The sequence below is a fragment of the Ambystoma mexicanum genome, chromosome 8, assembly GCF_040938575.1.
Source record: "Ambystoma mexicanum isolate Mex_15411 chromosome 8, UKY_AmexF1_1, whole genome shotgun sequence".
NCBI lineage: Eukaryota > Metazoa > Chordata > Amphibia > Caudata > Ambystomatidae > Ambystoma > Ambystoma mexicanum.
Genome location: NC_090929.1, coordinates 161,099,538 through 161,125,671, shown reverse-complemented (window position 1 = coordinate 161,125,671; position 26,134 = coordinate 161,099,538). Strand labels below are relative to the sequence as shown.

The following is a 26,134-nucleotide window of genomic DNA, read 5'->3' as shown; positions in this document are numbered from 1 at the left end:
GAAATCTCTGCACCCTGGTCAACATTCAAGACGCTGTCTACAAAGGACATGGTAGAAACCCTGGGCGCCTTCAAAGTCGCATTGTATACAGATATTCTCCCAGCATCCATCCTCAAGACCTTTCCCGCATAAACTCTCCTTCCCTACCTGGAGATCATCAACTGCTCCCTAACTCAAGGCACCTTCCCATCGACCCTACGGCCAGGACAACTCCTAAAGAAACCCACTCTGGATCCCGACAACCTAGGTAGCTATTGCCCCACCACCCATCTTCCCTTCCTAGATAAGATCATCGAGAAAGCAGTAGCAGTGCAACTGCAGCAACACATTGACGCCAACAATCTCCAAACCTACCAATCCATGTTCAGGCCCAGATGCAGCACAGAGACGGCAACCATACAGGTGGTCAACGATGCCCTCAACATCCTTGACGATGGCCACTCCTGCCACCTGGTTCTACCCGACCTCTCAGCCACTTTAGACACAGTAGACCACCAGGTGCTCACGGACACCCTGCATCGGTGCATGGCGATCAGTGACCTTGTCCTACTCTGGTTCAAGTCCTACCTCGCCAACCACCAGCAGTTTGTTTAGATGCACTCCTCTAAATCGCCAATGCTACCCGTCCCCTGTGGCGTCCCGCAGGGATCCATTCTCTCCACAGTGATCTTCAATGTATACTTGGAGCCGCTGGGAGTCCTCCTAGCCACACACAACATCCACATACACCAATACGCCAACGACATACAGCTATACCTCAAAATCAACTCCATCAAGGATATTCACAGGCTCACCACCCTACCTCTTGCTGATCCAGTCTTGGATGTCCAGTGCATCCTTGAAGCTCAACCCCTCCAAGAACGAATTCCTAACCCCGAATACCCAGACATACAGACCTGGCTATCAACCATGAACCCTGAGAGCTTCCCACCCGAGCTCACCTCTTGTGCCAAGTCCCTTCCACATTGACATACAGTCTTGGCTATCAACCATGAACCCTGAAACCTGGCTATGAACCCTGAGAGCTTCACACCCGAGCTCACCTGCTGTGCCAAGTCCCTCGGGTTCCACATCGACATATAGACCTGGCTATAAACCATGAACCGTGAGACCTGGCCATCAACCATGAACCCTGGGAGCTTCACACCCAAGCTCACTTCCTACACCAAGTCCCTCGGGTTCCACATCGACAAACACCTCTCCTTCAAGACACACATACAAATCTGGGACAGCTTGGTATCTGCTCTCCCTCCTGTGGAAAGTCATGCTCTTCCTCCCTCGGAACGTTAGATCCAGCGTTCAAGCAGTGGTCCTATCCTAACTGGATGGGGGCAATGCCCTCGAAGGCCTCCCATCATCCTCCCTTGTGCCCTGAGAAGTGTCCTACATTCAGCTGCATGCCCCATCAGGGGTTTATGCAGACATTACCCCAGCCTTCATGGACCTTTACTGGCTCCCACTGCATGCACGAATCATCTTCAAGTCTTGCTGCATCATCTGTAAAGCAGTCACCCAGCTACCTGGCAAAGAAACTCGGCCTCTCCGGCTGACAGAGCACCACAAGAAGTCCGGACACGTGCCAACTTGAAATCCACTGCTGCAAAAAGGAAAAGACCAGAAAACAAGCCTTCTCTGCCTATGCCCCAAGACTATGGAACCTCCTTTCCCATCACCATCAAGCCCCACGCTCAATTCAGAAAAGTAATTAAGACCCACATCTTCAAGTAGTCGCACCTCCTAAACATCTAGGCCATCAGGTTCCTCCCCGTGACACCTGACTTGCTAGGCGCCGTTGGCCCCTCTCCGTCCACCACCCTGTGCAGCTGTACCCCTCCTCTGTGACCCTCTGTATTCTACCACCCACTGTATCTCTGTTGTCACCTTTTGAAAAGCACTCTGTTATACATCTGTACTGTTGTATACCTCCATAAAGCACTCTGTTGTGTATCTGTATTGTTGCATACTTCTGTAAAGCGCTCCATTGCTTCTCGAAGCTAGGTCCGCACTCAATAAATACCATAACAATCTGCATATGATAGCCACAAGGTCTTGTACCCATAAATATTAAGGGAAATGAGCAGCGCTCCATCCAAAGCTAGCCTGAGATCTGCCATATATATGTTAAATAGAAAATGGACTAGGATGCATCCCTGACGAAGCCGGAAAGTCAAAATGTCACTAGTAAAATCGTCCTCTAGATTAAGGTGAACATTTAGGGCTGTGTCAGAGTGTAAATCAGTAAAAATATTTAATAGATGATTTGGAAGGTCCCAACTTTTTACGTTTGGCCATAGAATGCCTCGATATACTGTGAAATGCCAGAGACAAATCTATAGTTGCAACAAAAATGGATAACGACACTTTTTCCCAGGTCTGTCTTTGCACTGTGTCTATGACACAGCCTGCTAAAGAGGTACCAATCCCTCTCAAGGCATAATTCTTCATCAGCTATATTTTTAACTCATTCAGTATTACAGATGTACAAATCTTAGTCTGCGTCAAGCAGGGCGATCAGCCTATAAGTGGCACCTGTTACTATTTTAAAAATCGGAACAATGTGAGACAATCTCCAGGATCCAGGTATCTGCTTCAATTCTAATACAGCTTTGAATAAGTCATACAATAACTTGGCCCATAAATTTGGACAGCCTCTAAAAAACAAATTACAGAGCCCCTTTGGTCAAGAGGCCCTAGATTTACTGCTCTTTTTTTTAATATCAAAAACTCAATATCCTAGCTAAAATGTAGGGACCATCCTTGATCCTCCAAATCAAGTAGACTTAGTCCTTTTAGTTCAGGTGCCATGCATAATTTATCAAAATGGGCTACCTAGATGGCTTCAGTTATTGGATTAGCCTGGGCAAAGATTGGAAGTTGTCCACACTGTTCACTACCTTCTAGTAATTTACCTCAGATTTGTAGACATCAGAGGACAGTATAATTTCAGTTTAAGGTAATAATGTCCCCATACATAATGTTGCTGGGAAAAGCCATTGGCGACATTATATATGGTGACATTATGTATGGGGACGGGTTGCAGGGATGTCCCCTGCTCCCCTTGTAAAAAGAAAAAAAAATCAGGGGTTGCAGGGGTGTCCCCCGCATGTTCAGTGTAATAATGTGTCTGCAAAAAAAGCGACATTTTTGTCAGGGGACATTTTTGCAGCAACATTACATGGAACCATAATTTCTCCCTAAACTGATGTAAACGACAACACTCGGACTGCACTTTGTTTTTATGCGTTTGTTTGAACATCCTTAGAGCTTCTAGTTTACTATTTCCAGTTTCTGCCTCCAATGTTGCTTTGAGTCCTGTATCTCCTTATTAAAGTGCCAGTGCCGAGTTGTCTTGTTTACAAGTTTTCTGCAAATTCAGTTATTCCTTAGAAATATCGGGCAAGCCAAAGGTGTGCAAATATTTAAAATTACTAATAAGCAAATTAAATGTATGCTTTGTACTAGGAGACCATATGATTCTATTTTGACCACATGTAACCAGTAGCTCGACAGGAGCCGTAGAGGGCCTTATTTGCCCAGAGGCGCTAAATTTAGAAAGCAGTGTGATGGTCACAAATGGCACCATGAACAATATCAAACTACTAAATGATGCCAATAGGTTCATATTGACAAACTCTATTTGAGATGTAGAATTGTTCAGATGACGTTTTTCTTCTGGCAAGGCAAATCCGTGAGACCATGTAATACTAAAAAGTTCCTATCTTTAAAAATGTTTGCCCAAATACCTCCCTGCAAGGACTTTGTTTGAAGAAAAAACTTGTGACTGCAATTCCTGACCTGTAACAGGAATATGTTTGACTAGATTCCCAACACAGTCTACATTGAAATCCCCTGCCAGCATGTCTCCAACATTTCATCAAATCAGGACATGAGTATTTCTGCCAATTTTCCGATCAGGTTATCACAAGTCACTTCTAAGTAATTACAATAGATATTAATCACTAATAACTTTTGCCCATTGTCCCTTATAAAACTTTGAACTGCTAATATTCCCTAGAACTCTGTGTCCTATATACTAACTTCCTGGGCCCAGGAGTATCTAGCTGCTACTATCAATCCTCCTTTGGGCCTTCCCTTTAAACCCCTGATAGCATTTTATGTAGAAATATGGAAACCATACCAAAGTACTCCCCCCCTAATTAGGAACGTTACTTGCAAAAGTACTAATTCATGACTGCTCAAATAGGCACAATTCCTGATGTCCTTTTTCAAGTGGTTAAAACCTCTAGGATTTCATGTACAAATGATAAAAACCCAGTCTCTTTGTTACCTCCTTAACACCTGACTTTGCCAATGCCTCCATCAACCAGGACCAATCCTTTGCTTTGGAGTAACCAACTGGCAAAGAGGACGAAAGGGTTACCGTTCTAACTTCGTTTTGCCCAACACTACATGGAATATACAGAGCGAGTATCACTCTTTGGGCCTCATCACGAGTTGGCCAGTACCGCCAACCCCCCGGGCGCTATTAGCACCGGATCATGGGTTTGGCGGAAGGGTAAGTGCCCATTTTCGGCGCTACTACGGCCGGCGGTATTAGCGTGCGGTAATAGCACCGAAAAATGGCAAAATTGCGGCAGATTTGCCCCCAGCTCAGAGCTGGGGGTAAATCCTGCCAAACCTGTGATTTGGTGGACCCTTAAATACAGCGGTAATTGCGTCACCACTGCATTTAAGGGTTACTGCCAAACTCGTGATGACCCTCCTTATCACCGAGTGTGGTTACTCCGTTCTGTCATTCACTATATATAAATAATATCCACATTGCCTTAAATCATCAAGCAAAGTTGAAATGACTTCTCTGACCAGCCTAGAGGGTACTGTAATTGCTACTACATAAACCCTTTTAGTATCAAAGAAGTTAACCAATGCAATATCACTTGGGTTGAGGGTTCTAACCTTTGGAATATAGATAATATTGTTCTGCGATTCAAATATAACTGATCTTCCAAAGGAAACATTGCTTCAAAAATGAAGCACTTCTTATCATTAAATCCTTTGCCTAACCTTTCTTTATCAAGTCCACTCCGTACTCCAGATAGGATTATGGCGTGAGTGTATTTTACTCCCAATTGTTGGAAGTAGAGTAAATCCAATTTCAAGAGAGTAAAAAAGTGTCTGGCAACTATCGAATTGGTGCATAACATTAAAACTGTGTTAAAAAACATTAGTGACAAAGAACTTGTCGACCCTGTTAAGAACTACTACAGGTGCCAGCTAGTTGCCTCATAAGTCAAGTCCCTCACTCTACCAGCATCACTTCTCTGCCTCTCGGGCCTACTGTTGCTGCCTGGCACTACCGGCTTGACAGCCAGTCCATGTTTTTGCTCCCTCTCTCCTGCCGCTTTCTACTTTGTTTCCCAAGTCTCTCATTTTCTGATGTACTGCCTCTCCCCCTTAAGTGTTGCTATGCCACGTTTTGAGACCTGTTGCTCAGTCGCTCTGCCTCTCGCATCTTTGCATTCTATTAGTGCTGTTCCCCTCATACATTGTGCTGTATCCTTTGATAAAACTCCTCTTCCTCTCTCATGTCATTACTTTGGCTATATCTGCTTTTAAATTTTCTCTGTTGTGGTTGCTACTCCTTCTGATTATCGTTCTTGCACAGCCTCTTATGTTATTGGCCTGCCTTTCTCTGGTCTGGATATTTTATTCCCCGCTCTCACCGTCTGCTGTTGATCTGTGTTTTCTTATTTTACTGTCTCTATATGTCTCTTTTGCTCTGCTTGTATCCCTCACTGCTATTGTGTGTGTGCCCTATTATTTACCTCTTTCCCTTCTTACTTTCTTTGTTGCTCTCTTATGTAGCTCATTGGGCTCTCTTCCTATTGCTCGATTCCTGTTTTGGACCATCTAATATGTTCTCTGTTCTCTCGGCCTTCCTCCAAACCCCCCACTTTGTTCTCCTTTATTACTTCGGTTTAGAGTTGCTCTTCCTCTCCTTTTTGTCTTTTGACATAGCACCAATAAATATTCAAAAAGCTGTAAATTCTTTTTCCATTTACAAATCTAGTGCAGCTTTACCATTGAGATGTGATTTCAGATGTGTGCAAACCTTTTTTCCATTAGGCCAGGAATTAGAGTTACAGGTGTGTCTCATCAGATGCAGCACTTGCTTGAATGCAGGTGTTTTACCAGCACTGTATGCCATTACAAGTATAAGAACTCAGATGAGATGTGTGTTCTGAGCCATTACAGGTATAGCAGCCCAGATGAGATGTGAGTGGTCTGAGCCATTACAGTATTAGCAGCCCTCATGGGATGTGCTTCTTCTGAGCCATTAGAGGTATAGCAGCCCTGATGGAATGTGTCTGCTCTGAGCAATTCCAGGTATAACAGCCCAGATGAGATGTGTGTGTTCTACTTCTGAGCCATTACAAGTATAGCAGCTCAGATTAAATGTGTTCTGAATCACTGAACATTTAGTAGTCCTTTTGATAAGTCGAAATCTACGTCAGTTCTGTTATAATTGAATGTTACCTGCATCTTAAAACGCATATCTCTGATGAAGATGCATTAAGTCACCTATCAACAGGATTTGGACTAATAGGTTATACAATGATCTCTGCAGCAGGAATATGGACCCACAGAGCTACCTTTCCCACCAGGCTGTTGACTCGGAAAGGCACATAGTGTTAGGGCACTGGCAGTACCATGTGAGGCTTGCCTGACATAACTGGCTTGTCAAAAGCTCTCAGCCTGTTTGAACTATCCTACATGAGTCAGGAGATTCCTAATGAGGCTTTGAAATTTGCTAGATTTTTGGCAGTGGAACTCGGTAATGGGACATGGGGTAAGCAGAAGTTTTGAAAAGCGCAAGACCAATAGGAGGTATTGAAGTATATGACGGCACTGCCATCTCACACCGACTGCCCGTGTGCATCACGTCAGATCAGGAGGATGTTGGGAAGTATCTATGTGAAACAGCCACATTTTTTATTGTGAGGTCGGAAATCTTGCATGTAAAACACTTTTTCAGTATTTGTACCGCCTATACCCCCAGCCCTCCCCCTACTTTATTAAATACCCATACCACCTATTTTTAGGGGGAAATTCATTGTTTTCCATTCAAGGTTTTCTACCTCGCAGTAATGGGATTCAGTATTTTGTAGTGATACTGGTGGGAAGAACTCGCTCAGTGCTTTAGCTCACTGCAGAAAATGCCAACACATGTTCGTGCTTTGTCATTACAGCAGCTCTGTTATGAAATTCAGGTACTGTACCAAAACATAGCAGTCCTGCTAAGATATGTGGGCATGATGCAAAGAGCCCTGGTGTTAATAATTTCCATTGTGCCATGACATACGTATAGCAGCTCTGCTGATAAATTAGGCTACTTTCCCTGAATATATAGCAGTCCCTTTGAGAGCTACCAGTACTATCTGTACCACTAGAAATATATACAGCGCTGCTGCTACCTGCATCCATTATACCCACTTGCGGTGGGTGGGGTGTCAGAAAGGTTTTAAAGTAAAGTTCAGACCACATGCACAGCTATTCCTTGCTCTCTAAAACAACTCACTGTGTATAGTGCCCTTTCATGCATGCACGTGAACACATGCAATCTTAAGACAAAAAAACACTTCTTTATATTTTCTTTCTCACAAATGCCAAACAACTGCTTTCTTAAGACGTTAAGAACCCAAAGCTTTTAAATGCAATGGATGTGCTTCTTTGGTGAAAAGAAAACAAAATTTGAAATAGCCATGCTGCTGCAACTGCACTGCCTCTATTAAAGTCGATTAAAACAGGAAAATTAAGCAGCAATGCAGCCTTAGTTAAGACAATTTTTATTTTACACAAAACTACATGTGCCCTAAATCAATGTGAAAAACACGTTCATGATTCTAAGTGCTTAATAACACTGTAACCTAGAAAATGCAAGCATTTGGACAAAGTGAACAAAACATAAATGCTTTCTACATTACTCAGAAAGTATTATCTTGATAGAATTATTAACTTAAGAGTGTTGAAAAAATAAACAGACATGGCTCATCCCGCTACTTCTTTCAAGGAACTGTGTGGACTGCTAAAGCAAAGAGTGGATTTGCAAGCTACTACAGGCTGTCACCAGCGAACTTCATGGTTTATGCGGTTGTTGCATAAAAGGCCTCATACACACCTTATCTGGAGGGCTGAGTTCAGTCAAGTTTTGTTCGTACATATTTATACGTTCAATCTCAAGGGAATTCTTGACATGCTAATTTCAGCTCTGGGTTCCGGTTACAACGGAACCAGGTCCATCAAACTAGACCCTGTCGAATGAACCAGCAGCAGATTTGTATGCACACTATTTGACATGCCATTTTCCAGCTCCCATACTAAGTCCATCTGAGATGCTTGGGAGACCATAGAACACTCGGGCACCCTTGGATTTGTAGGCTCCTTTTCTAGTTCTTGGATTGGCTTTTCCGTCAAGCCCTCTCCAGAATTTTGGTTTCCAAGATTCTTGGGATTCTTAAAAATGGGAGCAACGCGAGGTTGTTTTCCTCCCAATACAGTATTCGACTTGGAAGACACATCTTTGGCCACCTCTTCCGTTGAGTTCACTGATCGAATAAACTTCAGTGAGGAACTCCGGGGTGTTTTGCAGTTTGTTTGATTCTTTTTTTTTTTGCTGCCGGGCTATCCCTTTATTATTCAGTTTCTTTTTCCCACCAGTCTTACACTGTTGCTCAGGACTTTGGCTTGAGATTTGGGCAGGATCGTCCTCAATACAAATGATGGATCCCAGTTTGGTAAATTATTCAAGGAATTCCTGAGAAGGAGAGTTACAATACATAGATTGCTGAGTAGGTTTTGCAAGTGGCATAAGGCAGTCAAGAGGTAGTAATTAGGGTTGGTGGCCTATTAGGACTAAGGGGCAGTCAGGGGACTGGGAATTAATATCAGTTGGAGAAGCCAACCTTATAATAGTTTGCTTCACAAGGACGAGGTTGGAACACCACAAAAAGCTTTTAATGTCCAAGTTGTAGAGAGTGGGCTTTGAATTTGTCTCGGACACGTTCAAAAACTCTTACTGGAGAGCTCAACACAAAGTTTAATGTGGCCGAAGTGGTGGGACTGAGTTATTTTACTGGATGATGAGAGTATTCAGTTGCGCTAGAGAGAATGGAGGAGTCCACAGACTCGTTTGGCACTTCATATGCTGGTGAATTGAACAGTGCCAGAGCAGCAGACAGTGACTCAGGCAGTGGGGATCCTGCGGACTATCTAGACATCAAATCTTCAGCATCTATTGCATGCTCAAGTCCCGTCTCTGGTGGAGGGCTGTGAGAAATGCCTCTCAGCGGGGCGGCGGGGAGGACTTAAAGATTTAACCCACTTCACGTCCCATCGATAACACTGCCACCATGCTGGAAAAAATTTAATTTTCCTCTTAATATGTGTAGCAGTCAAAGTATAGTCCAGGGAACTAGTCGCACAAGTTGAGGAAGCTGAGGGCTTAAAACGTCACAAGCTCCATCCCCCGGCACTGGAGGATTATCGAAGGGGAGACGGAGATAATCCATCTCAGAGGCAGATAAATTCTCTCCTGACAGGGCACCTTTTGCTCTCCTCTACTCCTTAGATTTATACATGAAGTATACAATGATGACATTAAAATGAAGAAGTAGCACTCACCCAACTAAGTCCCACGACTTGTTCCCGAGTAGCGCATTTACCCGTCTTCACCTGCTGCCCGCAAATGCGCTTGCCTCGTGCAAAAAAGCAGGCTTTGAGCCTAGAGCCTCAACAGTGATTTCGTCGCAAACACTGCCTTCAACTGTGCTTGTTGTGTGCTTCCTGGTGATATTTGGTTTCTGTTTTCCTCTCCCCTCTGCCTATCGTTCCCCTTCACCTTTTTGCTTACCTCTCTCTGCTGCTTCCGGAAATAACATCTCCTCCATGCCAACTCCAAGGTCAAGATACTTGCCCACATTGTGCATGTACACCTTCCTGTGATTCTGCAGCTATCACAACATACTTAGGATTGGTAACCGCATCCTCCTCCTCCTCACTCTCCGTAAATTGCCTAATGTGTCAATGTACAAAACAAGCGATAGACAAATATGGGAATTAACACATGACTCTCACTATGGGAAAGGAATCTCAGTGCACACTAACTGTTGGAATGGTGACTAAGCAGAAGGGGGGGATAAAGGAGGCGATTATTTTGGGGCAGAAGGGGGATTGTTCCAGAGCCTTTTAGGTCTCCCAGGGATCCCAAAACACATACCACGGTTGTGTCAGGCAAGATGCTCCCTATATGGCCTCACCCGGGAAGAGTCAGATGTCTAGAAAATCTTTCTTCGGCTTAATGTTTTCCTCTACTGACATATCAAGAACTGATGGCCTTCAGAGCCAGTGTCAATCCTCCCAAGTAGGAGGCTACGTCTCTTTTTCCGCCCAGCCTGGTCACAAATAACATTGGGCCACTGGAACCTGTCAGACTGTTCAGGCTACAGATTTCCCCTCACTCCTTTCTCACCTTTCCCCCAAAACAGCTTTCCTCAAACCAGGAAATTTCCAGGTTACTGGCCCTGGAAGCGATTGAATCCGTTCCTCTGACTTCCTGGTGAAATCACATTTATTCTTGTTTTATGCATCAGAAAAAAGACCAGAGCATTGCGGGCCATTCTGGACCTCAGATGTCAACACCTAACTTCCTGCGGAAAGATTAAAAATTGCCATGCTAGCTCCGATCTTAGTGGTTTTACAGGAAGTGGATGGATGTGTGCATTGAACCTCCATGATGCCTACATACACATTGCTATTGGGGACCACACTGCATGTTCTCACTGTGGTTCTCCATGGGGGACAGTTAAAGGACCTTCAGTATGGTCTCATTTAAGATCCTGGGTTCTTTACCAAGGTGATTGTGGTGGTGCTGGCATTTTAAGCTAACAGATGACTGGCTCATTGGAGAGTTTGACCAGGAGAATCCCTTTGTTCCATTCTCTCCACACTGGAAAAGGCTCATGCACTGCCGCTGTCAGCTAACTGGAAAAACTTGTCTCAGGAGGATTCATTCCTTTAAATTCATTTAGAACTCTTGGTTGAGCAGAGCATTTCCCCCATTGAGACGATCCTGGGCATTCGATATGTTTTTGGTCGCAACGTTTTTCTTAGGCCAAACCTTTGTGGTTCTAAAGGATTCTGGGCATATTGGGCCCCTTGGGTACTGGTGGTACCACACATTAGGCTCATTCGCATAAGAAAGACAGAAGTGCACCTGGCTAGTCAGTGGCCTCAGGAATATCCAGCCCAGTCAACCTTAATGTACGTTTTGGGAGTCTGTCAAGGTGGACCTCCGCTTGTAAATGGAGGTTGTAAACCTGATTGTGGAGCTTAGACCATAGCTGAGAGAGACAATTTTCATGTACGTACCCCTCACCAGCTGGAGGAAATGCTGTGGGACCAAGCTATTCCACAATCCATGATCCCTTGCAAGCAGTCTCTCCAAATAAATGTCTTGGCACTCAAGGTTTCAGTGGAATGCCACAGAGCGTTGGTTTTTGTAAGCATTATTCTTTGGATTCCATTTGAGGGTGGAAGCCACTTTTGGACAGGCTGCTCTTGGGAATATTTTTGATTAAGGAATCAGTTTGGTATCTTTTCTTTCATCTGCATGGCCACCCTCCCTTGGTGTTGCAGGGGGCTTTCTGATCTCCCATAACTATGGGGGAAATTGGATGGGATCTAGGAGTTTGCGAATGTAACTTAAAATAGTAAATACTTTACTCCTCGTCCACGGTCCTGGTCTCAATGGGCCCTCCTGCCACGCCCCTTATAAGTTTTCATGTGATACCTTGCTGATAAATTAGGGTTAGGCAGTTAGGGCCCGGAGCATGCACAAGATGCAGGGATGCGGCTGCAGTTTTACATGCTCTTTGCGCAGTTTTCTTTTTCAATGTTCCCGCTGGATGTCATGCTCTGGTCCCAAGACATCCCATAAGTACAGAGGAAGTGGGCAACCTGGTCTTGGAGTACGGCCAGGGTGATTAACTTTTACATTTTTTTTGCATTCTGAAGACTAACCTTAAAGGAAGTGCATATACACATGTTTGGGGGTTTCTAAGCACATTAGGCTAATGGCCTGATGTTTTGTGTTGGCTGCCATAGGGCTCTCTATGACTTAAAAGGCAATATGGTTAGATTTGAAATGTGGAAAGTTGCCACCTTCCTTATTTCCACAAGGGTTTTTTTGTGATATTTTGATTTTCAAAATTACTATAGGCATGTGAATGTTTACAAACTGGTCGATCTGTCGGATGCATTTATCTGGAAAATGGGCTTCTAGATTTAAGAGGGGAATCTATTATGGGACGATCATGATTTTCATTGGTTCAAAGCATACTCAACAAATGAGATGAAGCGGCTGCCATCCTTTAGTTTACTTTTTGTCCCTTCAGTGATGTTTTGGTATTCATGTTCGAAATCGGAAAGATCATGTCCAAACAAGGCACTAAGACACTGAGCATGCTCTGGTCATCCAGATCCAGCTGTGTTCTCGACAAATTGTCGATGAAATAAAGAAGTTAAGGGGAAGCACTATACATTTCGGTTGATTTATAGCCCAAGCCTGGAATTTGTATCAGTAATCTTTTGTAGGGAAGGTAATTTATTTGTATGGTCTTCCTGGTAGAAGGTATAGCCAGAATATGCGTTTAAATGACATTTCATATTGTTTACTTGTATGCAGTGCAGATCTTAGGAGATTCTTATCTTTGTGCTAGCCGTGGTTTAACTAGAAGATATAATAAGAGACTTGGGGAAAACCGTGTCAGCTGCCACTACCTAGTGTCAAGATTTTTGCTTTTGGAGAATGATTGCGGTAAGATAGCTTAGCAGGTTGAGTGCTCGCTGCTGTGATCCGTTTGTGATCTGCAGGTTCAAATATCGGCAAGGCTAACTCTACCTTTCATCCTTCCGAGGTTGATAAATGATTAACAGTTTCGGTTGGTTGATATTGTGTGTACGTGTCTGTCAAGCACTTTGGTGAAAGACCTATGGAACGAACACATCATTATTATTATAAAAAGAGCTCACCTTTTTTGAGAATGTGCTCCAAATCAAAATGTTTTGATTATTACTTTTAGAAAGCACAGACCCTGTAAAATGCCTTTTTGTTGCCCAAGTTTAATAGTTGGTGATCGTGGCATTCTGAATTTGAGCCAGAGAAAATGGGAAGCATATTATGGTGTTTAAGACTGGGGAGAAGGGTGTATTATGTCATGTGGTGCAACGTAATCTGTGTGCAATGGCTGGTGTGATCTATGCCATCACGTTATTCTAGCATACTTTCCTCAGTGATCTGTTCCTACAACTTGGGAACATTTTTAGAGTTATGTAAGAAATACTAGCTTATTGTATGCTCTGTTTTATTACTGAGACCCAACCCAACAGTGCATCTTTCTATTCTTGTCTGGTTTACATTTTTGCAGCTGATGGGTTAGGTGAGCGGTGAGCATGGTCATAGTCTTAAACTGCAATGTCCTGCATATGTACATCCTCTCACTTTTTGTAATGCATAGTTCCTGACACTAATTGAAGATATAATGGAGTTCGTGAACGGAGACTACCAAGATCTGCTCCTACCTATCTTATCCTTACTTCCTCCAACTGTTCAGTGTTAGAAGCTCTGCCCAACTGCAACTCAATGTAGAATGTTTAAAGTCATGGTTTGGTAACCATATGTGTGTTTTGCGTCTTAGTTTCTTCTGTTGGTGCACTCAAGTAAGGGGTGCGTGTGTGTACCAACCATGCCAAATGAATGTTTCCTCCTTTTAAACGGATGTTTATTCCCCCATTTGTTTTTAGGTCCGAAATTGTATAAAGAACCAAGCAGCAAGTCAAACAAGCCCATCATCCACAATGCTATATCCCATTGTTGTCTTGCTGGAAAAGTGAACGAGTCTCAGAAAAATTCAATATTGGAGGTAAGTGTAACTGGAAATAAGAATTGCACATTTGATACTGCCAACACTTCTAATGCGTTTGAATAATTAAGTGTTTTTGCTACAGGTGTTAATGAGGCAATAGGCCCCGAGGCAGCAGGACGATCCTGTAGGTAACTAACGGCCCAAGTTAAGGGCCCAGGCACACCTTAATGATGGTAGCAGTGCTGTTACCGAAGGGCCGGCATGCCACTGAGTTGCATATTGCCTGTAACAACCATGTAGTTAGCTACACGTGTGCAAATGGTGTCTTTTTTTTTTAAATGTTATTACATTTTTTAGGAAAATAAACGTACCTTTTTTTGTGCGGCCCGGCACCTCGCAGTGATGCTTCAGCAAGTCTGTTTTCCATGTTGATGACTGTGACGCCATCAACCGGAAAACGGCCTAAGCTGACAGCTGAACTGCTCGGTGCCAGGCCGCGTAAGAAAGGATTTTTTAAAATGTTTTAAAAAAGACACTATTAGCACCCATATAGAAAACTATATGCGCGCTAAGTGGTGAAAAGGGAGCGGGGAAGAGGGCGCTGGCCACCCAGGCTACTCGGAATGCTGGCTTGCACTAGAGACTACAGCCTGCGTTCTGAGCATTCCGATTGGACAGCCCCCCTCCCAGGATGCTAATGAGGCTGAATGCCCCGAGGTGGCAGGCCCACCCCGCAGGTAATGGCCTGCCACACAACTTAAGGGCCGAGCGCACCGATGGGCCGTTTCCTAGAGGGTGGGCCCAGCCACCGAGGGGCATATCGCCATTAGCACCCATGTAGATCGCTACATGGGTGCTAATGTGTTTTTTTTATTTTGTAAAAAGTAAGTAAAACTTACCTCTATCGCGCTGCCCGACACGTCAACCTTTTCAGCAAGTAAATCCGTTTTCGATGTTGAAGACTTTGGGTACTGCCTGACTGAAGGCACTTTGCGGTGACGGTGTCGAGATAAACTAAGCTTTACTTTAATTTTACAAAATAAAAAACAATAACCATTAGCACCCGTGTAGGCATCTACACTGGTGCTAAGGGGGAGCGGAGGGCCGGGAGGGGAAGCGCCTGACTGACACTCATGAAAGTGCTTGGAATGCTGGCTTTCCTTTGTGAATACAGCCCGGGTTCCGAGCAGTTTCATTGGCGGTGCGGCCCTCCTATGGCGCTGATAGCCCCGTATTTGTGTTCCTGAGCCAAATGCCAGGGTACGCAATATATTGGATAAAGTACCTCAGATTACACATTAATTCGATATTTTAAGTTATTCAAGAAATCCGTGTCTATGAAGGGACATGAAACCACTGCCGTGTGCCTTACTATATTAGAACTTTTTAGTGACTTGAAATAGCGTTTTATGTTGAAATGAGTCTTCCTACTTAAAATACATAAGTGCTTCCTCACCGAAAAACTGTTATTTTTGTTTCCACTCGATTTAGGCCGTTTTTTCAACTTTTATTTTAATCTTTTTACCTCTTGTTTAATATGTTTGTCAATTTGCCTAATATCTATCTCAAACCTTTTTCATTTTGTTTTTTTCTGCGCCGTAGAGTTTTGTTTCCTTTCCTCTGGTTCTTTTCTCAAACCAATTTGTCATTTTCAAACTCTTTTTAGGCATTTGACTCCTTTTCCATTTTTGTCTATTTGTTCAAATATCAATTTTTTTCTTTAATTGCCTTTCCTCTTCTGACATTTTTAATGTTCTTTCTTTAACTCTACTTTTTCTTTCTTCCTGCTTTGCAACCAAGCGCCAATGTCTCACATTTTCAGTGAGCGATTACCAGTACTGGCAGAGGCTCTCTATATGACGGATTGTAACGTCGCTTGCCAGCCTGGATGCGTTATTCAAACCATCAAGCATACCGCCAGCCAATTGGGGAACGAGAAAGTCTCAATGTTCAATGAGAGCCGATTGGTGCTGCTGTTCTGTATAAGTTATCAACACGATCTAGAATGGCACCTTGTTGGGTGGTGCCTTCCTTTCCAGGCTGCCATTCCTGCTGTTCCCTTCCTTCTATCCCTGGCTCCCATTGTTTACACCTCCCTCCAGTCACCTTCAGTCCTCCTGCACCTGCGGCTGCCTGCGACCTGGCCGCCACTGCCTTTTCCATCTTTCTCCGGCATGGATTCACATGTTCTTGAATATTCCCCGTTGTCAGGCCGGCAATCCTTAGTAAAAGAAAAAACAGTTTCACTTTCGTTTACAAAATGTCTTTTTCCTTTAAACCAATCACTGAGCTCTGGGTCATACTGCCCCCATCCAATGACTGCCCTCTCCCTAAGCCACACCTCTGGCAGCCATCTTCAGATGTTTACCGCACGTCCAAGTGTTGGGAGTCCTCGTGTTTCGCTCTTAGAGCTTTCTTCGTTTTTTGCTCTCTTTAGCTAGAAAAATCATATTTTTGTTCGATCGAGCCTGTGTGCTCTATCATTTCTTCATCCAACTAATGGAGATCCGTTTTTTTGGAATCTTTCATCGCCCCTCAAGGGTGGAATCGTCGAATGTTTCTTCTTCGAAGTTTCCAGAAGGCCATCAGGCCTACACCGCATGCTGGACAATGTCTGAGGAGGAGGAGGAGGAGGAGGAGGACGGGGCTTCCCTCTTCAGGCTCTGCACCAGCTGTGGTTTACGGAAGGTTTTCGTGGAGGACAATCATTCCCAGTGCCTTTTATTGTCTTCACCCGACGCACAAGGAGGAAGACTGTGAGATCTGTCGTGGCTTTACCAAGTGCACAATGAAGGATCGGTATAGCAGGGTGGTGGCGTGGCTCAAATCCAAGGCCCCTGCCCGGGTGGTCACAGGAGCATGCCTCCTCCGGAGCCAGCCAGCCAGAGCGGGCTTGAAGTCCTTTGACTGTGCTCCATCCGTAGGGGTCCAAGACAAGCCCAAGGACCGCCAGGGCGCGTTCATCATCATCTCTGTCTGCCTCAATCTCCAGCCATTGCTCCAGCTCTTCGTCGAAGAGAAAGCCAGCTACCCCGGGGAAGCTACGGGCAGAAACCGGAGAAGGCCAAGCAACAGGAAAAGGTGGCCGACCTGCCCATAAAGTCCCAGGTGATAAAGGCTAAATTGTCTGCATCTATCAAGCTGGTGACGGCTGCCTTTTCGAAGGAAAAAGGGCTAACCCGATCCAGGGTGCCCTGGTGGCGGCCAGAGTCTCTTCCTCCCAGGTGGGAGGCTTTGGCCAAACCAGTGGAAAGGACCCAGGAAAAGAGGATACCGTCGCTTAGCCCGAGGCTGACCCCTCAGGACCCAAAAAGGGGGGGGGGAGAGGTTGAAGAACACCAAGGCATGAATATTTCATCTTCCGACATAGAGGACGAGGGTTCCGTCCACACCATCCCGGAAGACGTTGGGGGCGACGACTGGAACGTCGAGGAGCTACCCACCGGAGGCAGGGACGTCGGCAGGGACAACCACATAGGGGCTGGGCCCAGCAACCCTACTCCCCAGCCACTTCCCAGAGATCTCTCGCATGATATTCTCTCGACCCTCCACATGCTGGTGTCGGAAATTCAGAAGAGGATGCCAACAGCACCGCCACCAGTGCTGACCCCGTTGACACCGGGGCCACCACCGCTGAAAAAAAGGAAGTGGCACCCTACGCCTCAGCTCCAACCGCTAGTATCCCTCCCCCCCCTGGGGATATGGGGACGGACACGGCGATGACAGACACTGATGACGACGGCGCCATCTCTTTGCTGCCAAGGGCTTGTCCCCGGACGAAGTGTGTTTCCTTCCACTCAATGATCGCCCAAGCATCGGAACTGTTTCAGCTCACACCAGATGAGACGAAGGAGGAGGGCTTTCCTATCAACGCCTGAAGGCGAAAAGGAAGACCATTTTGGCAGTGCCCCTCCTGGACAATGTCTCGGATATGGGGCTGGCACTGCTGAAGAACCATGCATCAGCTTCAGCGAAAAGGGGCCGGCTTGAAAAGAAATACTGGGTTCCGGAGTCTGCACCCAAATGTTTGTGGTCACAGCAAATTCTCACAGTTAGGGAGAATTTTCATTTTAGTGTTTAATTCCTCCCACCTTAGAGACCCCCAGCTCTTTTGCTGAACTTTGGGACTTTGTACTTTTAATCCTATGTGTTTTCTGTGTTTGGTTTTGGAGTCTGACAAACTCCATAGGCATCATCTTTTTACATTGTGACACATAGCACCTTCAGTGCGGTGGCCCAGGGAAGTCTTTCAGATTTTGCAAAGGTTTAAATACCTTCTCTTGGTTAAACTACGGTTTCCAAGAGCAGTAAAGTGAAATTGACTTTACTTACCTTTGTAACTTTGTAGACCCAGCACACACTATCTTACATAGAGTGCTGGAGGGGTTACTTAGTATCCCCTTTGTCGATTTTCTCATGTAACATTTTTATGTAACCCTTTCTACAATTAATGGCTGGTGGCAGTGGTTTACTTTTTCCTGCCATTGTATGTTTTTGCCACGGGCTGCGATTGCAGCTGCAGTATAGCACCCACGGGTGCCCATATCGTCCAAATGGCCCGGGTCTTCTTTTTTCGCCATTTCTTGTTGTAAAGGTCCTTCTTGAGATTTACTCTGTGCGCCAAACCAGGTTTGGCCCTTTGTTAATTTTGTCTTTGGTGGGGTTCACTGGTGAAGCCCGCCTCTGGCTCCAGCGTGTCTGGCAGGGCAGGAAGCGAGAGGTGCCCGAAACTCCCTGTGCTTAGTCTCCTTGGTTACAGAAATGCACCCAAAGGTGATTGGCCAGCTGGCAGTACTCCAAGGGCAGCCACCCTGCTGTGTGAGTGACATCTAGGCTGTGAATGAATGGGAGAGACTTGCATAAAAGGGGAGGTCTTTTGCAAGGAAGGCAGAGTCGACCACTGGATGAAGGAATCCAAAGAAGAACTTGGAAGGGAAGCTTGCTGCAACTCTTGCACCGTTGGTTTGTCCGGTGAAGCCCTGCTGCAGTGCCGAAGCTCCGAATTTGCCTCGACTAGAGAAGCCCTGTAAAGAACGACTTCATGCCCTTGGGTTGGTGGGACCACTCGACCCCAAGACGAACTCGACTGGAAAAACCTCTTTGCTGGCTGTACTTCCATTGCTGCTGCAGGAACCGAGTGCCAGGGAACAGGAACACCAGAATCGAGTGCATCGTTTTAAAGCCGGACCCAAGCTCCAGGAGATCCTCCGGACTCCCTCGAAGCAGGGCTGACTAAGCCTGAGCCACCTCAACAGAGTGCTGGACCCCAGAAGCAAGGAAAGTCCACAAGGTGTCCAAGAATCGCTGTAGTGCTATTCACGAGAAGCTAAAATTGGAAAGTGCTGCTGATCTGAACTTTGCCCAGTGCTGCTGCCGACCATCGAATCGTAGTGCAGGAGTCCCTAGAAGTCTTCCCTCTTGTCCCCAAGACTGAGGCCCAGGACTAACAGGATCTGCCATAGTACAACAGGAACAGAAGCCAGCTGGAACCAATTTCTTCAGGCCTAAGGTATTGTAAACTATGGGTTACATGCCTCTTGTTGTGTAGCATTGCTTGCTCTCAGTTGAGACTTGCATTGGCTGCCCTTTGTAGTGTTGCTTGCAGCTTTGCCCATCACAAGCCTCCCAGCTTGTGGCCCAACAGTGATTTCTTTTTCTACAAAATTCTCTAACATTGAGCAAGCCGTTTTACTTACCTTCAAGAAGTGCCTCAGCTCCCCCAGACTTTGCTCAATTGACATTGGCTGTCTTGGCTCCCTAAAGACTCTTCTAACCTCCTGACTTTGTGTTTTGAGCTGTCCCTCCAAATGTCATACATTCTTTACTTGTATAGCTGGGAAACGGTTAATCTACATTGCTCTGGGGGGGTTAGAAAGTGCTTACCTGTTTGAGAAGCTTGTTAACCATTGTTTCCTTCCCCAACCTTTTCCTTTTTGACACCAAACTCAGTATTGCTCTAAATGTACCAGTGATATATCAATGTCCAGAGTGTCCTAGTTATTAAAGCCACCTCAGGGTGTTGGAAGTATCTGTGTGCCATCCCAAAAGGGTATCTACTGATTTATTGAAACTTAGAGTGCGTATTTGGAAGTATATTTAAGTATTACATGTTTGCTCCCTTCTAAAGAAGGCTTATTAAAACTGACTGTTTAAATTAATAAATAATGATTTAATCAAGAAACCTTGAGTAGAAGTGTTATTTGGATACTTGTAACTGTGAAACTCTTATGTTGCAACCCTACAGCTCACATTGACCACTCTTGAGATAAGCCTGGCTGCTCTGTCACTCTACCAACTTGTGTAGGACATGCTTATAACAAAGGATGGGTTAACTATTGCTTATACCAAAGGTTGGGTTAACTATTGCCAAGAGTACAAGGCTGGTGCAGTCTCCCACAGGGCTACTGCACACAATCTTGCCTAACCGCCATCTCCATCCTCGGCTGCTATGTGGAAGATGTTGTCCAACCCGTTGTCCTCAACCTCTCAACCTCCATTCCCCCCGACAGCGAGGGGAAGAAGTTGGATGCCGTGGGTAGAAAGGTCATCTACTCGGCAGCGGCGACGGTCAAGGCGGCCAATGCTTCAGCTATCTTGGCAGTTACAACTGGGAGCTATGGTACAAGATGGCTCCGATCCTGGATTTCCTCCCCGAGGCCAAACGGGTCGAGGCGATGAAGATCCTCAGGAAGGTGAGGTGGCGTCGGACCATGCCATTACCTTGGCCCTAAACATTGCAGACACGGGGTTCCGCCAGATGGGAAACAGGGTTTGCCTCCGTCGTCGTGGCTGGCTGAAGGCCACCAACCTTTGGCAAGTGGTCCAGACAAGGGTCCTGGACATGCCGTTCGACTGAGACAATCTTTTCGGCAAGGCCGTTGATGAATCCCTTCAGGACATCAAGACCGACACAGAGACGGCCCGTGCCATGGGCACGCTGCAACAACACTGTCTGTCCTTTCGTTCCTCAGGGGGGAAGTTGGGCAGATCTTCAAAGGGTTTCGTCAGTGGATCGTCCTCTTACTGCCAGCCCCACCACCCCCCGTCTCATGACCCAAGAAGCCTACAGGGGTCGCTCCAAGGCCTTCTGGGATAGCTGCTGTCATCGTCAAGGCTTCCAAGGTCACAAGCCAGCCTCCAAGCAGGACTGCACCGGCCAAGACGTCGGGCCCCCACCCTGCTCCCCGGTGGGAAGCCGGCTGGGGAACTTAGTGTGTGGGGAAAACATCTCCATCGAACGATGGATGATGGACGCTCTTGCCCACGCTTTGTAGTTTAAGCGAAGTGTCCGCAAATACTACTGGTGGCCCGGCACGAACAACACATCCCTCGGCTGCTGCTGGAGTTTCGGGCCATGTTAAATAAAGGAGCGATAGAGCTGGTTTCCGAAGCGACTCCGGGGCTCCAGAGTTTACTCAAGACACTTTCTAGTACGAAAGAAGACTGGTGGCGGGAGGCCTATTCTCGATCTACGACGACTCAACAAGTACATCAAGTCCCAAAAATTCAGGATGGTCACGTTGCAGCATGTGCTCAGCCAACTGGAGGAGGGAGACTTCCTCTCGTCGTTGGATCCAGAGGACATGTACTTCCACGTCCCCATTCACGAAAAACATTGCAGGTTCCTGTGCTTCGTCGTACAAGGGAAGCACTACCAGTTCAAGGCTCTCCCCTTCGGACTGAAGTCGGCGCCCAGAGTCTTTACGAAGGGCCTGGCTCCGGTGGCGGCTATAGGGGATACGCGTGTACCCATACCTCAACGACTGGCTCATCCGGGCCAGGGCAAGGGACATCGCCTTCAATCACACAGAGAAGACCGTCCGGCTGCTGACAGATCTGGGGTTCTCGATGAACTATGCAAGGTCCTGCTTGACTCCATCGCAGGATGTGCTGTTCTTGGGGGCAATGCTCAACGCGTGTCCTGCCTGGCTGCCCATGGAGGAGAGGATAGCGACCATTTTGAGCAAGGTGCAATGACTGTTGGCACTGAAGATCGCCATGGTGTGAGGACTATCAAGTCACTGCTCGGCATGATGTCATTGTGAATCTACCTGATCAGGCTCTGCAGGCTACGGATGGGATTGCTCCAGAAATTCCTGGACGTCCTTTGAATCCAAGTGTCCGGAAGCTTCAAAGACAGGATTGTTCTCGACGAAGAGTATCGTTAAGCGATAAGGTGGTGGAGTGTATGCTCCAACATCGCGGGGTCACGGACTTCCAGAGCACCCCGTACCAGCAGACAGTCACGACGGACGCTTCCCTGGAGGGCTGGGGAGCCCACACCGAACGTCTCCATGCCAGATGCCTGTGGTTGCCGTAGGAGAAGGAGCTCCACATCAACGTCCTGGAGCAGTGTTTTGGGCCCTCAAGTAATTTCTTCCGTTCCTCAAGGGATAGGTGGTGAGGGTCTTCACGGACAATACCACCACAATGTTTTACATCAGGAAGCAGGGGGGGCACCAGGTCCCCAGTGCTTTCCAGAGAGGCGCAGGAGCTTTGGCACTGGGCCGTCCCCCAGAGGATTTTTCTCGTTCCTTTTCAACTTGCGGGAGTAAAAACCACTGTTGCTGATTCTTTCCACAGGGAGCTGCGCTCTTGCCACTAGTGGGAGCTTCGGCAGGATCAAATGGACAGCCTTTTCATCAGGTGGGGCAGACCCCAGATCAATCTATTTGCGACGGCGACGAACACCAAGTGGAAGAAGTTCACCAGCAGGTTCCCCCAGCCAGGGAGCATGGGGGACGTGTTCTCCTTCCCGTGGGAAGACCTGTTCCTGTAGGTGTTCCCTCTGTTGCCTCTACTACTACGGGTCATCAGTCAACTCAGACGGTGTCATTGCAGGATGATCCTCGTCGCACCAGCCCGGCTGAGGCAGACCTGGTACCCGGACCTTCTCAGCATGTCAGCAGCACCTCCAGTGAAGCGACCAGGGGTTGCAGATCTGCTTTCCAGGGAGGAAGGTGCAATCTTGCACCAGGACCTAGGATCGCTAAACCTGAAGGCCTGGCTCCTGCAGCATTAGAGTTCGGTGGGTACAAGCTGCCGGCGGACTGCAGGGAGGTCTTTGCCAGGGCGTTGTCGACTCTTAAGTGCTATGGGCACAAATGGAAGCGTTTCGCGACTTGGTGCCGGTCGCTGAAGATTAACCCTCTGAGGGTCACGACCCCTCCAAGTCCTTCCATACTTGTTGTCCTTGGCCAAGTTGGGGCTGGCGCACGCTGCCATCAAGGTGCATCTGGCAGCTATCTTCTGCTACACCAGTTCTCCGGGACGATCTTCTCTTGGTCACACCATCTAGTGAAGGAGTTCATAAAAGGACTGTTCCTATCGTTCCCGCCAGTGAAGGCACCTGCCCCGGCGTGGGAACTCAGTGTTGCTGACTAGTCTCATGGGTGCCCCCTTCGAGCCTATGCATCAAGCTCCTCTCAAGTTCCTTTCATGAAAGACTGCTTTCCTTGTGGCCATCACCTCTGCCAGGAGAGTGGGTGAGATACAGGCCCTGTCCTGTAAGCGGCCCTATTTGACGTTCCACGAGACGAGGGTGGTTTTGCGGACGCACCCCTCCTTCATGCCCAAGGTTCTGTTGGAATTTCATCTCAACGAACCCTTGGTGTTGCCTGTGTTTTTTCCAACGCCTTAGTCGCCGGCTGAAAGGACTTTGCACTTGTTGGATGTGGCTCGAGCGCTGAAGTTTTATGTGGCCCGCACGAAGAGTTTCCGGAAGACTTCTCAGCTTTTTGTGAACTTTGGCCCTGTGAACCATAGGAAGGCCTTGTCCAATGTTTCCATCTCCAGGTGGCTCTCCGGCTGCATCACCCATTGTCACTAGTTGCCAAAATGACTGCTGCATGGCTGCCCGAGAGCCCATTCTACCATAGCGATCGCTGCTACGACGACGTTCCTGTCTGGTGTGCCCCTGCTGGGCATCTGCAGGGCTGCTTCATGGAGGTCTAAGCACACCTTCACAAAATTCTACTGCATCAACAGGGATTCCAGAGAGGAGTCCAGAGCCGGCCAAGTACTGCTAAGCAACCTGTTCGCTTGAAGGTGAGCCTGGTGAAGAGGTAAGAGTAATTGCTTCGGTTGAGCCTGGCCACCTCCCTTGGTTGTGTATGTATGCACTGCTATGTATTCTTTATTCATGAGCATGTGAATCCATGCCAGACCCCATGCTGGATAAGGAACAAATTACTTACCTGTAGCTGTTGTTCTCCATCGTGCTCCTGTGCGGCTCTTCTTGGTCATACTGCCACTTTACGTGCTACCAGATCTGAAAATGGCTGCCAGAGGAGGGGCTAAGGGATAGGGCAGTCATTGGCAGGGGGCAGTATGACCCAGAGCTCAGTGATTGGTTTATAGGAAAAAGACAGTTTGTAAATGAAAGTGGAACTGTTTTTTCTTTTACCGACGATTCCCGGCCTGACAACTGGGAATATTCATGAGCATGTGAATCCATGCCAGACCCAACCTGGAGAACAACAGTTAGTTAAGTAATGTGTTCCTTCTTTTGTGCTTAAAAATAGGCAAGACCCGGGGTTTAAGTGGCCCGGGCCAAACAGGGCAGAGCCGGGGGTAGACTGGGCAGAGTCTCGGCAGTCTCCTAAATTAGCTCCTGAACCGGGGCCCCCTATGGGTCCCTCACTACCAATTCCTCCCTTCTGCTGTACTTACCTTTGTGTTCAGCCATGCGCCCTTCTTCTTCTTTGTTTGTATGTCCACAGAAATGAAACGGACAACACACCAGCCACCGAGCTAACAAAGAGCTTGTGAATGCCGGTGGTGGGAATTACGTGCTGGTGTGTTAATGGCCCTTTTATCACCCGTTTTGTCTGTTACAGATCTGCAGCCAAAGGCAACAAAGAAATGGGGGATGGTGGGTGGAGCTCAGCAGCGGAACTTTTGTAATACAGTGCTGAATGTTGACAAAGCCAAAGAAGGGAGAGTTGCACGTTCTGGAGAAATGGTTTTGTTTGGGGGAAAGTGCTTTTGGCAATCCAGGACACACTGCCCGTGGTTTCTGCAAAAAGCACATTGTTGTGTTAATTAGTGAAGAGCAAGGATGACTGTGAATTCGACTCATCAGCTGCTCTGTGCACGGGAGGCAATCTTTCTAGTAACAATATTGTGACATTTATGGTGATATGATTGCAGGTTTGTTTTAATTAAAAATGTTGTTGATCATGAATATATAGTTGTGTAGAGTTGTATATGCAGAGTGAGAGGAAGTGTAATTTCAGTGGTTGAGATTTGTTTATAGGGCCTGTTGGGTAAGTGAATTATTCCACTTGTTTGAAATCTTGGTTTAACCTATAATGTGTATGTTGTATTTGTATTTATTTGGTATTTATATAGCACCTTAATCCAAGGGGCTTTACACAGCAAATGTATAAAAACAGTACATAATTAAGAAAATGAAACTGACATTAGATGCACGGAATAAGCCCTGAAGGGTCAGATGTAATTTCAGTGCTTTGCGAAATAAAGAGTAAGAGTTGATAGAACATATAGAAAGAGGAAGAAGATTCCAGTGTAAGGGAGCAAGCTGCGCAAGTGCATGAAAACGTGATTGTGCACAGGGAGGGGCTGAACAGTCAGTCGAAACTGATTATTAAAACAAAGAGAGCGAGAAGGAGTGTAGAATGAAACCAATCAAAAAAGATAATGTGGAGTAAGACCATAAAGAGATTTGAATATCAAACAAAGAAAATTTAATTGAACTGTGCGTGAAAAGGAAGCAAGCCTAGAGTATGGCGAGCAGATGATGGTGATTTGCGTGGGGTCAGACGAAAGAGTACCCGAATAGCAGAATTGAAAACAGATTTTAGAGGAACAAGTCGAGATGTAGGGAGACCAAAGAGTGCAGTAGAGCAATAAAAAAAGATGTGAAAAGATTAGAGAGGTTATGAGTAATTTAGTTGCATCAAAAGTTAGAAAGGAACTAACTTTTTTAATGTTAAATAAATGATAGCGGCAAGATCAGGAGGAAATGGAGATATGATGATTAAATGATAAAGCAGAATCAAACTAGAGTCCCAGATTGCGGGCAGTAGATACAAAGAAAAGTTGAGAAGGAGGAAATGGAAAAAAAAGGAGGAGGAATAGGAGAGGGGATGGTAGTAGAGGGGAAAAGGGTAATTCCGATTTTGCAGTATTAAGTGTAAGATAATGAGTGGCCATCCATGATTTGATGGTTGTTAAACATGAAGAAAGCAGAGTGTGAATATCAGAAGAGAAGGATGAAAAAGACAGAA

At 46.2% G+C, this 26,134-nt stretch overlaps 1 protein-coding gene across 5 annotated transcripts in view; it reads left to right on the top strand.

Moving 5' to 3' along the window:
* The window catches only part of CAMSAP1 (calmodulin regulated spectrin associated protein 1), a 1,201,485-nt gene that overhangs the window by 1,152,414 nt on the left and 22,937 nt on the right, over positions 1 to 26,134 (top strand). For all 5 annotated transcript variants that reach the window (XM_069609553.1, XM_069609551.1, XM_069609554.1 and 2 more), the window contains one exon: positions 13,822 to 13,940. In XM_069609553.1, the coding sequence (XP_069465654.1) occupies positions 13,822 to 13,940 (119 nt within the window). The remainder of the gene's footprint in view (positions 1 to 13,821; positions 13,941 to 26,134) is intronic.